This window comes from Oryctolagus cuniculus, chromosome 11, assembly GCF_964237555.1.
Source record: "Oryctolagus cuniculus chromosome 11, mOryCun1.1, whole genome shotgun sequence".
Lineage (NCBI taxonomy): Eukaryota > Metazoa > Chordata > Mammalia > Lagomorpha > Leporidae > Oryctolagus > Oryctolagus cuniculus.
Window position 1 is genome coordinate 16742671 of NC_091442.1, and position 13308 is coordinate 16755978.

Consider the following 13308-nt stretch of genomic DNA (forward strand, 5'->3'; position numbering starts at 1 on the left):
CAGGATAAGTACCTGGCTCTGCCATCGGATCAGCACGGTGCGCCGGCTGCAGTGCGCCAGCCGCGGCGGCCATTGGAAGGTGAACCAACAGCAAAAAGGACTGTCTCTCTCACTGTCCACTCTGCCTGTCAATAAAATAAAATAAAATAAAATAGAGTTATATAAAGACCAACATGACCAAGATACCTAAGATTTCCATGAACCACAAACAGCCCACGCTGCTGCCCCTGTATCGTGAAATGCCCTCCCCTAACCTGAAGTGTATGTTATTGACTTCATTTTCAGGAAAGGTGATACTTTGAGTAGTAAAAAGATTTACAGTAAAATATTCAAACACTGGTCTGTCTGCCTTTTGCGAAGCCCTGCTGTTCCCTGAATTATAAAGGGGGTTTCCGGGGAGAGGTGTTCTCAGCCACTTACCCTAATGCTGGCACTGTCTCAGCCCCAACCTCTTAAGAGATGTCCAAAATTTCCCGTTGACTTCATGTGCAAGGTGTATCCCTTAACAAGATAAATGGTGAAAGGTCCACGTGAGATGACATCTCCTCAGTGAAGACTTTCCCGAATCTTCCCCACACCGGTGATAGGCAGGGTCATGGGAAAATCCTGACGGGCTGGACTGACTGGGAGGAGCCTGGGCTTCAGTTCTGCCCTGAAGCGTCTGCCAGGAACTGCCTGATCAGCAATCTCTGGGTCTGGTTTTGCTGCACCCCGAGGCATATCATATCCAATTATCTCCAGGGATACAGGCAAGTCAGAGAGAGTGAATGGGGGTATCAGAGCTGACAAAATCTGCTGAGGATAGCGGGGTGAACAGCTAAATGATGTGATGGCCATTCCCTCAACCTTGGCTTGGAGGTGAGATGCTCTTGGGAGTATCGTGTTCTGATGTCGCACTATTTTGGGCATTGCTTTAAAAAGCACAGCTCCAAAGAAGAGTGTCCAAAGACGAATGAAAAGCTTGAAAATTGGCCCTCTTAGCTAAATAGGGTCAAACCAACAGGTAGAAAAAGGCACCAGCTCAGTAGGCCTCAGACATAATTTTCAGTTCTGAAAGAGAATAGAGTACTAAGTAGGGAAGCCACGGTGGTTGCAGTCCTATGGAGTGAATCAGCAGGGAACAAGCAATCTGTGGCTTGCGGTCATGTGATCTGAGCCTTCCATTGGTTTCAGTGGGCTCCAGCTTCCTGGCTGGGAGGGTGGGTTTTAATCACAGGGAGAGCTGGTCTGGGGCAGGCACCAGATGATAATTTTAGGATAAAATCTTTTAAGTGTATCAACAAGAATAAAGGGGGGTTTCCGGTGCAAGTGTTCTCGTCAACTTATGCTGGCATTGTCTCAGCCCCCACCTCTTAAGAAATGTCCAGAATTTCTCATTGACTTAGAATAAGACTCATGCTCTTGACCTTGAATGAATCTCCCTGCAGCCCCCCAGTCCTCGTCATGTGTCATTCTCACCTTTTTATTCTGTCTGCTCTGGAGAGCCTGCCTTTGAGTTCTAGAACACAATGTACTCATTCCATCCCAGAGACTGTACCATTCTTTCCTCAGCACTTATGGTGGCTGGCACCCGCTCATCACCAGCTTTTCAGCTCAGTGTGTCAAACAGCCCCAGTGTTAAACCAGTTGGGTTTATTGCTTGTTGCAGCAAGCTGAGTGCATAAGCTTGGGGGACTGTGAGACATCTCAGGAAGTTAGACAGGACTCAGAAAATGGGCCGTGTTAGGTGATTTGGGAAACAGTTTAAGGAAGCAAGGCTCTGTTACAAATAGGACTCTACTAGGAAGTGCTGTGATTAGATACCTTAATAAATCTTAACTGCAGAAAGGAAGATTTTAACACAAAGAAGCAGTAGTCATTCATACTAGATGGAATAGGGGTATCTTTGCCAGCTTATGCTTTTGTCTGTATTCAGATTTGACTTCCTTTCTGTCTCATTCTGCTATGGTCATAGAACAGCCTTGTTGGGTGTGAGTGAGCTGTGATATTGTTGATGTTCAACAGGGGACACCAGGGCCCTGCACTGAGTGCCAGGCCAGCTCCTCAGTAGCAGGGCTGATTTTCTCTCTCTCAGACATCACCTTTTGGAGGAGTCGGGCCCAAGCCTAAGTTGTCCCTTTCCTCTACCCACCAACTACCCCAGCCACTTAGTCATCCCCTTGATGGCCCTTGATATACCCAATTTTCTATAGGTTTGCTTATTTATGGTCTATCCCTCCCCACAAATAGAACCATGAATAAGAATGAGTGTTTCTTCTACTCCTGTTACCTCCAAGAAGCAGCACAGGTGGCCGTGTGGAAAGAAGGAAGTGAGGAAGGGAGGGAAGACTCAGGCTGTGTCTTGGGCAAATCATTTCCTGTCTCTGGACCTCACCTTGCTCATTTATGCAAACAATTTTCTCAACCCTTCCCAATCTGATGTTTTAGGAGTCTACAAATACCAAGGCTCTGTTCTCCAGGGACAAAGAAATCCCCAAATACATCCTTTGGTTTAAAAACAAAAGGTACCTTCCATGGAAAGCAACTCTGTAGCAGACTAGGGAACATTTTCTTAGAGAGGAATGCGAAACCAGAGCTCAACACTCTAAGGAGAAGAGAATGAGAAAAGGAAAGCAGAGATTGATAATGGATGAATATAATGATATGGCAATCTTGGTTTCAAAAGAATGTGATTAGCTCCTAATGACTGCCACCATTCCCTGGTCAATCTACTGTAACTAGCCGCTAATGTAAAAATAATGCCCCTTCGGCTGCTTGCTTTGAAGATGGAGATGAGTCTCCCTTTCATACTTTAACCCCCTCACATTTTTCCCTTGAAGGGATTATCCCCTGTTAGATTGCAGCTCCCTAAAAAGGGAAATGGATGTGTGATCAAAGCTTGCCAATTAGGGGGTCATTACCACTCCCTCCCGGGTGGCTGTATTAGCCCTCGCCTTCTCTGCCTTTGACAACATCAGCACTGCCCCCCAGATCCATTCCCTCTCTGTCAGCCTCCACTTGGGGAAGAAGGAGTCTCCTGGGACTGTACCGGGGTCTGTGGTGGTTTCCCACAGAGATTGCCACTCACTCATTACCACTGTTTTTGCTAGGTCTGTGTTGGTTAAGGAAGAGCTGCATGCCAGGGAGGCTCCGTGGCCTTGATGTTGAGAGTTATGTGAACTGTTAACGTTTGCCAGATCTTGGTATCACAGTCCAGAGGGTGCACACTGCCTTGGGTCCCCCGGAAGAGAAAGAAAACCAAGGCATGGCATGCAAAGAGGCAAACGTGCAGTGAGTCTTCCCCAAAGAGAGGCAGGGAGCTTTGGGAGGTTGTGAACTCCCTGTCACCGAGGGCGCCCAAGTGGGAGATGCGAGGATCTACTTCCCAGGTGCCTGGAAGGCCACGATGGACGGGAACACAATTAGATGATACACAAGGTCACGTGCTCCTGAGATTCCAGAATTGGCCTTTCAGCGGCGCAGAAGCCACCTCGGTCACTGGGTCTCCACTGACCTTCTTTGCAGAGGGGTCATTCAAGCTCACAAGAAACTCAGAGCCCACCCCCAGCTCTGCAGATGTAGTCGTGAATAAGATGCTGTCCTCTCCACGAAGGAACCTTGGCCAGGTTGGGAAATCAACAAAACTACAAGATGGCGACATAATAGAAGTGGCTGATTCTAAGCAATGTTACTTTTTTTTGGGCGGGGCGGGGCGGGCAGGCAGAGTTAGTGAGTGAGAGAGAGAGAGAGAGAGAGAGAGGTCTTCCTTCTGTTGGTTCACCCCCCAAATGGCTGCTACGGCTGGTGTACTGCACCGATCTGAAACCAGGAACCAGGCGCTTCCTCTTGGTCTCCCATGTGGGTGCAGGGCCCAAACACTTGGGCCATCCTCCACTGCCTTCCCAGGCCACAGCAGAGAGCTGAACTGGAAGAGGAGCAACCAGGACAGAATCCGGCACCCCAACCGGGACTAGAACCCAGGGTACCAGCGCCGCAGGCGGAGGATTAGCCTAGTGAGCCACAGCGCCGGCCAAGAAGTGGCTGATTCTATCTAGAGCTGCAGTGGGGTGAGGAAGGCTGAACAGAGGTTTCACAAAGAATATGTGTGACCTGGGTTTTGAAGGACACAGAGGAGTTTGCTAGGCAGACTCAGGGAGGAGAATGTGAGGTGGAGGGAACAGCATGCGTACAGTCTCAGAACTCTGAAATACCTTATAGTCGGCTGATCGAAGGAAGGGCGAGCAGTGAACCCGGAGGGCCCTGTGGGGTGGAGCCTTAGAGGACTTGGTATTTTAGGAGTGGAATTGATCCTGGGGACGTGACAAGGGGGAGCGCCTGGGACTTACATTTTAGAAAGATCTCTCTGGTGACGGTGGGGAATGGATTGGCGGGAACAAACCCAGAGCAAGAGAAACCAGCAAGGAGATTCATGGGGTTGTTCCTCCAGGTAGACGTTTTGTTCACAGGCATCACATGGGAGCTCCAGACACCAAAGTCTGTGTCCCACCTCAGAGTCCCACTTCACTGGTGTGGGGTAGGGCCTTAGCGCTCCTTCAACTTTTAAATCCGCCCAGGTGATATCCTGTGCAGCCCTAAAGAGATTTTAAGCAAATGGTGACCCACACCCTGGCACATAGCTGTTATTCAATTTGTTTTTTCCAAACTTAGTATAAAAACATACCGAGTGCCCTGCCTTTGGCTCCACAGCACTTTGAGGGGATGCAGTTGATGAGCAGTGGGTTGACCTTTGTCATAGAGGGTTTCAGTAGAACAACTCCCCCCAAAATTCAGCTTGAACATCAGAAAGTGCAGGGCTAACACAGACCAGCAAGCTCCTCCATGCCACACACAGAATGATCTGGAAGGTGAACCTGTGTGGGCTGGAGTTGTCTGACGAGAGTGCAAGACTGTGGCCGGGGCTGGGAGCCTTGTGCAGAAGGCAATGAGCATTTGCAGCCCAGCTCTGGCCTGAGCTGGTGGAGAGATGCATGGAGGGTGGCGGTCTTTTAAAAAGGAACAGGAAAGCCAGTGCCGCGGCTCACTAGGCTAATCCTCCGCCTAGCGGCGCCGGCACACCGGGTTCTAGTCCCGGTTGGGGCGCCGGATTCTGTCCTGGTTGCCCCTCTTCCAGGCCAGCCCTCTGCTGTGGCCAGGGAGTGCAGTGGAGGATGGCCCAGGTGCTTGGGCCCTGCACCCCATGGGAGACCAGGAAAAGCACCTGGCTCCTGGCTCCTGCCATCGGATCAGCGCGGTGTGCCGGCCGCAGCGCGCTGGCCGCGGCGGCCATTGGAGGGTGAACCAACGGCAAGGGAAGACCTTTCTCTCTCTCTCTCTCACTGTCCACTCTGCCTGTCAAAAAATAAAAATAAAAATAAAAAAAAAAAAGAACAGGAAGGGGAGGAAGAGGAGAAATGTGCACTAAGCTCCACATTTGTAAGTGAGCATATTCCTGCCTTCATAGTCCTTGTCACACCCAGATTGAAGGCAGAAATTAGTGGCAGTTCAATTCCTGGTTTACCTGCTCTTCGAGATGCCCATCTAAAGATGCACACAAAGAAAAAAAAATCCTGGTCCATTCATAGAGGGAAGGCACCTTATTATTCCCATCTGAAACCTGGGTGAAGCTAAGCTGGGGAACGTGGCTTAAATGAGGAAGCCCAAGCAAAGACCCCTAACCTGTGCCCCTCAGTGAACCTGGAATGGGTCAGTAGCAGCGAGGGCACCCACTCTACCTTCACAGTCACTCCATGGTTGGGGACCATGGTCCTGCTTTCAGGGTGAAGATCAGAAACCTAGAAGTGCAGACTAACTCCAGCCCGACGCTCGTTTGTGTAAATGAAGATTTACTGGAATACAGTCATGGCCATGTGTTTGCTTTTTGTCTCTGACTGCTCTCACTCCCCAGTAGTAATCTGAGGACGGGGAGATGCAACAGAGATTGGGAAACAGCCTGCAAAGCCCTGCTCCAGAAACCCACCCAGGTTCACTTAACGCCTGAGAGTCTGGAAGCAAGAAAGGTGGCACTGTGCCTGGGCCCTCGCCTTTTTAGAACAACAGGGTCTGCTGCGTGCCTGAGCTTCCGACCAGTCTGCTTAGACTCCTCCTTGCATAGGGGGAACCCAGTGAGGAGTAAATGGCAAAACCAAGGCTGTGGATGAGAGGAATGAAGCACATGCCCCCTGTGCTGCTGACAATGAGCTGTGCAGACTGCAGCTGGGGCACATGCAATCCCAGAAGCAAGGCAAGGACTATGGACGGGACATTCGGCCAGTTCTCCGAGAGCTGGGGTGGAGGCAGTAAGCAGCACGCTGCCTGGCCTTCGTGTGGGGCTCTGCTGAGGCTCTTCACTCCCATGGAGGCCATTCTCCTTCTCTGTTAAGTAACTGACTGCACCCTTGCTTCTGGTTCTGTATCACTTGGCTCATAGCTTTTTTTTTTTTTTTTTTTTTTTTTTTTGACAGGCAGAGTGGAAAGTGAGAGAGAGAGAGAGAAAGGTCTTCCTTTTGTCGTTGGTTCACCCTCCAATGGCCGCCATGGCTGGCGCACCGTGCTGATCCAAAGCCAGGAGCCAGGTGCTTTTCCTGGTCTCTCATGCAGGTGCAGGGCCCAAGTACTTGGGCTATCCTCCACTGCACTCCCTGGCCACAGCAGAGAGCTGGCCTAGAAGAGGGGCAACCAGGACAGAATCCGGCGCCCTGACCGGGACTAGAACCTGGTGTGCCGGCACCGCAAGGCGGAGGATTAGCCTAGTGAGCCATGGCGCCAGCGGCTTATAGCTCTTGGAAATCATCCCGCATGTCTGTTGGCTCCTTTCTTATCTGTGCTTCCATCCTCGTAAATTGATTGAGGACTCCTGTCTCCTGCCCCCTGCTAAGCTCTGGGCCTTTATGTCCAACTTCTTATTTAACATCCCATAGGCATCTCAAACTTGGCTGCCGTTATTAATGTTGTTATTTGTATTATTTTGAGCCTGTTAAAAACACACAGTACTTGGTGGATAGGCATTGTTCTAGGCACTTTTTTTTTAGATTTATTTTTTATTTATTTGAAAGGCAGAGTTGCAGAGAGAGGTAGTGACAGAGAGAGAGAGGGAGGTCTTCCATCCACTGGTTTTCTCCCCAGATGACCGCAACGGCTGGAGCTGAGCCGATCTGAAGCCAGGAACCAGGAGCTTCCTCTGGGTCTCCCACATGGGTGCAGGGGCCCCCCAAATTGGGCTATCCTCAGATGTTTTCCCTGGCACGTCGGAAGTGGAGCAGCAGGGACTCGAAGCAGCACCCATATGGGATGCCGGCACTGCAGGCTGGGGCTTTAATTCACTGTGTCACAGCACCAGCCCCTCTAAGCACTTTTTATACCTGAAACACAACACTTAAATCCATACCTCCCCAATCCTGTTTCTGCCCAGGCTTCTCCATCTTCCCAAATGGCATCCCTGTCCACGCAGCTCTTCAAGTCAGTGATCCCCAGAATATGCGCACACTGCCTAGGGCATGGCAGAAACACTAGGGAGTTCCCAAGAGTTATCCGCAAATGCTAATAGACAGTTGGTGGATAAATACCCCAACTCCCTCCATCCTCTGGTGGCGCAGCTCTGAGGCATGAGATACACCTTGGGATTAAGCTCTGGTTGCACATAATGGTAACCTGTTCATTGATGTACCCTATATTGGCTTTATTCCCTGATGGTCTCACGTCCCCCCTTCTACTACCCATGTTCTTTGACATTGCCTCCCAAACAAACTACTAAAGTTCAACTCTTTTATCTCTGAGCTTACTTATGGGACATCCCAAATCAACAATATTCAATTGAATTTCCCCAAAACAGCTACTTCTCATAGGTCCGCTGCTGTCACTGCTGGTCCAAGGAGCCGAGATACCAGCATCTCTTCCCTGGACTACTGCTATAACTTCCCAGCTAATCCTCATTCTTCCCCCGCCATGCTGAAGTCTGTGTTTCCTACAGGAGCCAGCATGCATTCTGTGAAACGTAAATCTTCTTAGGGGACTCCCATGCTCAGAACCCTCTACTGATTTCCCATCACACCTTGAATAGCATTGAATTCCTTAACCACAGAGCCTAATGTAATTCAGACTCTTTAGTCCTGTGGAGATGTTTCTGTGGCTCTCCTCCTGCCTCCCTGTGCACCTGCTGTTCCCTCTGCCTGGAAAGCCCCTCCTCTTGTTGGCATGGCTGCTGCTTTCAGGACTGAGTCCACGTACATGTTACCTGCGCAGAGGGAGTCTCCCACACTGTGCCATCTAGAATCAGTCTCATTCCTCGTCACTACCCCACGTCCTTCTTTGTTTTCCTCAATCACTTTTCACTATCAGAAATGATACATTTGCTCATTTAGTCCTTACATCTCCTGGTCAACAGACTGCTCAAGGAAGAATTCTCTAGTTCTCTGCACCTCTAGTTCCATAGAAAAATACCAACAAATGTGAGGGATTTAGTAAGTAAAGGATGGATGGATGGATGGGTGGGTGGATGAATGAATGACTCCCTTACTGGATGAGATTGTGAGTTCCAGACTGACCTGCAGAAGACATCAATAACATCCAAGTCAACGAGTGGGCAAGAAAGTTTGTAGAAGAGCAAGGCTGTGTTCTCCCCAGGCCCCAGCCTCACAGCCCTTTGTGATGAGTGACCTGTCACTGGTGGGTCCCATTTCCCTTGCTGGTTCTCTACACCTGGACAAAGCTCCTATGTCAGGCAACCCTAACCTCCCTGTCATTTCTTTTTAGGCCTTGCCAGAGGGGCAGACAGCTTCATGGGACACAGCCAAGGAGGATGAAAACCGCAATAAGAATCGATACGGGAACATCATATCCTGTAGGTGCCCTCTGCAAAGGCCCCAGCAGCAAGGTTTGGGGATATGGGGGGAATGACACTGTTCTCTATTTGCAATTTGTTATCAAACAATCATTGATGTGTTCAGCTTTAGGTTCATGTGCCAAGCTGGGAGTTTCATTGTAACTGTCTTGTCACACCTGGCCTTGTTGTCAGAGCACGGCTGGTCTCACGGGGAGGGAGCAGGTGGGGATGTGTTCAGGCGGAGTAGATCCTTGGGAATCTACCTGGGGAGAACCTCTGAAGGGTGGGCAACAATTGCTCAGGCCCAGGAAGAAGCCCAGCCAGACGGTGGCCATAGAGAAGACCCCACCGCTGGGCAGATGGGTGAGCCCGGCGTTTCCAGAAGCTCCTCCAATTCAGAGGGCTCTCGTGGCAGCAACTTGGGGGTGGAGAGCAAGGTCCAGCCCATATGGGCGAGACAAAGTGTTCTTCTAAGGCAGAGTCCCAAGTAAGAACTGATGCGTAGAAGGGGCCTGACGGTCTGGGAAATGGCCAGTTCACGGATTGAAGGAGCTGGGACTACTCTGATCACGCAAAAGAGGATTTATGCAATGCAGATTCTCCCTAACCCCATTACCAGTAGGGCAGAGCCTGAAAAGAGAAGGCCTGCACTCGGGGCCTACGCCAGTGCTACAATGAAGATTCTGAGTCTGCAAGAGGAAAGCTGGTTTGTTGCAAAGCTAGGATGCTACCTTTTGCTTCACCCTGTAGGCCACCCAGCGAGTGACTTGACACAGTCAGTGATGGCCAGTAGAGCCCTCTGGAGTCACACTTCCTGGGTCTCTATCCCAGCTCTGGGGCCCTGGTCTCCTGTCTCCTCTGAGCATAGTTTCCTCACCTCTGGAATGATGAAGATAGTAGGGACAGAGTGATGTAAAGAGATACATGCAATACTTGGCATTAATACCTGGCGCCAGTTCTCTTAGCTATAGGGTTACATTCTCAGGCTCATTGTTGAGCAGGCTATATCATTCCACCTATGTGGGGACACAGAATAAGATGGGTTGGTGGCAGAAAAATTAAACTGGGCATGGATGGAGGCAACGGGACCCGTCGGGAGACTACTGCAGAGGATTATGGGGCCTGGACAAAGACACTGACGGTCCTTGTGTGTGACTGGTGTGTGTGTTTCAGTTCTGGGAGGAGAGGAACGGAGAGACCGCCAGAAAACTGAATACCATGCACAGGAAACACCCAAGCATTGTCACTGCCAGATGTTGTTGCAGAGTCCGAAAACCATAAATCCAGAAGGGACGGAGTTATCTCGTGCAAGATGCTGAGCACGTATCCTGATTAGAAGAGGGCTCTCCGCCGGCCCTTGTGTGGTTCATTGTTGCCATCCTGAACCCGCTGATATCTCACCAACCATATGGGGAGTATTGCTTGGTGTCTGGTCCTGGGGTAACCCGGCTCAGCCAGACGGGAAATAAAAGGATCCTGGATGGCAAATAATTGTTTCTAGCACAGTTCAATGTTTTGCTTTATTTTAGCTGTCTAGACATTGCCCAAGAAAAAGCTTGGATAAAGAAAGAGTAAGATACAGGCAGATTGTAAAGGGATAAAGAGGCAGAAGTTTTAGCTTAGCTGTTTCCTGTGCTGATTTAGAAATGGGCTATGAATGGTGGGACTAATCAGAAAACATTTCTAATTTGTCTCTTGAAACACAGCAAGATTTTCTGCAAGCGCTGGGAGGAGATATTCAAATAGTCAGCAAATGTGTATTAGGACTTGGGGGAAGTGGGCTTCCTCTGAGCAGGCCTGGCACTGGGCACTGAGAGCTGTGGTCCCTCCCCTGGGTAGCCCCCACCCTGGCCCCAGGGCCCCAGGTGGCTCCGTGCCCTGACCCGTCCCCAGCATCCTGTGCTGTATAAGCCCTAGTCACTTACCCATTGTCCCTATGAGCTGGGGAGTTCTGATAGCATCCACAAAATTCCAGGTGATGCAACGTTAGACAAGCACTCTAATCCTTGATATCCATAAAATGGACATAACAGCGTCTTCCTCCTAAGGATGTCACACAGTTAAGAAGAAAAAAAAAAAAGTACAGGGAAGAAAAAAATGTCTAGAGTGCAGCAAAGGGCTCCTGACTCCTTGACAGATGAGGGCATCCGGGACGCGCCCCACTCCCAGGTCAGTGCCTAGGGATCTGAGGGCCAGAAGCCAAGCTATGCCGGCCTTCGAAAGGTTCATGGAAAATGGAGTTAGAGCCAGGCAAAGATTTTCCGGGGATTTTCCATGAAGGACTTGAAGTGCCCTTTTGCCTCTCTGCCCAGCCTCCACGGCTCATCCTCGCCCAGGCCACCACCAGCTCTCACAGGGACCCTGCCAGCCTCCATCCTGGGTGCCCTACAACGTTTGGCCCCAACTTTCTGCCGATCTGATCCTTGACAAAAACTGGAAGGATCTCTCTCAAACAGGAGGTGGACAATGTTGTTTCCTACGAAAAACCCCTGGAATGGTTTCTCCTCACTCTTGTACTCTCCTTAGTGAAAGACCCTCAGCTGTTCTTCTAGTCTCCTCTCACATCATGCTGCTCCATCACAGCCTCCTCGATTAAACCAGGACCTTTGCCCCAGGACCTTTGAACGTTCTGCTCTAATAAAGCACTCCTCCCCCCCTCTTTCTTCACTTAGTCTTTAGATCTCAGCTCAGTCATCACTTTCATAAAAGAATTCTTCTGATCCTTTGAATTTGATCAAAATCCTACTCTTCAGGGACTGGCTGGCATCGTAGCTGCTTGAGCTATGGCTATAACCCCGGCATCCCATATCAGTGGTGGTTTGAGTTCTGGGTGCTCCACTTCCAGTCCAGCTCCCTGCTAGTGTACCTGGGGAAGCAGCAGGTGCATCCGCATGTGAGTCCCAGGTGTAGTACTTGGCTCCTGGCTGTGGTCTGGCCCAGCCCTGGCTGTTAATACCCATTTGGGGAGTTAACTGATAGATGGAGATCTCTGTCTCTCTCTGTCTGTCTCTTTATCTCTCTCTCTCTCTCTCTCTCTCTCAACTCTATCATCTCTAACTCTCTCTCTGTCTGTCTCTTTATCTCTCTCTCTCTCTCTCTCTCAACTCTATCATCTCTAACTCTCTCTCTGTCTCTCCCTCTCTCTGTAACTGTGCCTTTGCTCACTCTGAGAGCACAATGTGTGTTTCTCCTTCGCCCTCATCACCACTGTGGCCTTCAGATGGCCATCTGGTGACGGCTTGACTCCTCGCCAGAATAGATGCCCTGTGACCAAGGCCGTCATGTGCTTCTGTTTCCCCAAACCTGGCATTTGGTGCCTGGTAAATAGACACTGAATGTGAGGAAGACCCTGTGAGACTTGAGTGGAGGGGATCGCTCCCGCTCTGCTTCCCAAATAACATGATAGAATGATGGACGGAGAAGGGTGAATGAAATGACACGTGAAACCGTGCTAGTCCAGTATGGGAGAAGACACTGAGCGTGACTGAAGAGAGCAGGGAGATGGGACACAGGAAGCGGAGGAGGAAGAGACCAGTCTGTGCCCTCTGAGAGCTGCTGCCACAGGGCAGGGTCCAGGGAATTAGGTCAAATGGTGATGGGGACTAGAACTCCATCACTGCAATGTAGAGCATGCTTGGTGCCCCACCCACACCCGATGACCTCACCACCTCACTGTGAGAGTGGGCACCCGGGGCCAGCACAAGGGTGGGATGAGATGAGTGAGATCCCTAGGGTGCAGTGTCCACGGAAACCTCAGGCTCAGCTGTTGATCCTGCATTGGCAGGACCCCGAGAGTGAGCTCCTCATCATTTGTCCTGTCTGTGTGTGTGTGTGTGTGTGTGTGTCTGTCTGTCTGTCTCTCTCTCTCTCTCTTTCCATTCTCCAAAGCTGGGAAGGATGCTCTGCCCAGACCCAGGGCGCCCTGCACATGCTGGAGAATTGACGCCATCAACCAGGAACCGCCCCAGCTTCCTCGCCTTCCCGCTGAAGTGCATGTTCTGCACCTTGTCCGGAGTTCCCACAGGATCAGGCTCTCGTGGCCCACAGTAGTAATGGACTTGAACACTCACCTTAGCCGGGCTGTCTTCCTTCCCCTGACTTTCTTCTCTCTTTGCTCCCAGTCTTCCCTCGTCTTCCTCCATAAATGACTTGCCCTGGAACCCTTGTATGACATTTACTTGGTGGTAAACCCAAATAGATGCAGGGGGCATGCGAGCACCCTAAGAATATCACTTCCATCACTTCCAAATAATCCTTTCTCCTGTCTAACGTAAGGATGAATAATCCAGCAACAAATTGGAGCTGCTGAGTCTGCACCCAGTACTGAAAGGAAACAGTGCTGAGGCAACCAGTGGATCCAGAAATTAGCACAAGACATAAAGGGAAACCAAAAACTGGGGGTAGAGGTCTTGGAGCTGAAACAGGAAAGGTAAAAGAGAAACAGCCTGAGGAATGGAAAGTGTTCCTGCCCTTGTGTGTGTCCCTCCCAAAGGCAAGGCCTGCTGGGGCTT

General features: G+C 50.4%; 1 protein-coding gene across 12 annotated transcripts in view; it reads left to right on the forward strand.

The window, feature by feature from the left end:
- Positions 1–13308, forward strand: part of PTPRT (protein tyrosine phosphatase receptor type T) — a 1128555-nt gene that overhangs the window by 1056014 nt on the left and 59233 nt on the right. For all 12 annotated transcript variants that reach the window (XM_070051826.1, XM_051846098.2, XM_070051827.1 and 9 more), the window contains one exon: positions 8728–8815. In XM_070051826.1, the coding sequence (XP_069907927.1) occupies positions 8728–8815 (88 nt within the window). The remainder of the gene's footprint in view (positions 1–8727; positions 8816–13308) is intronic.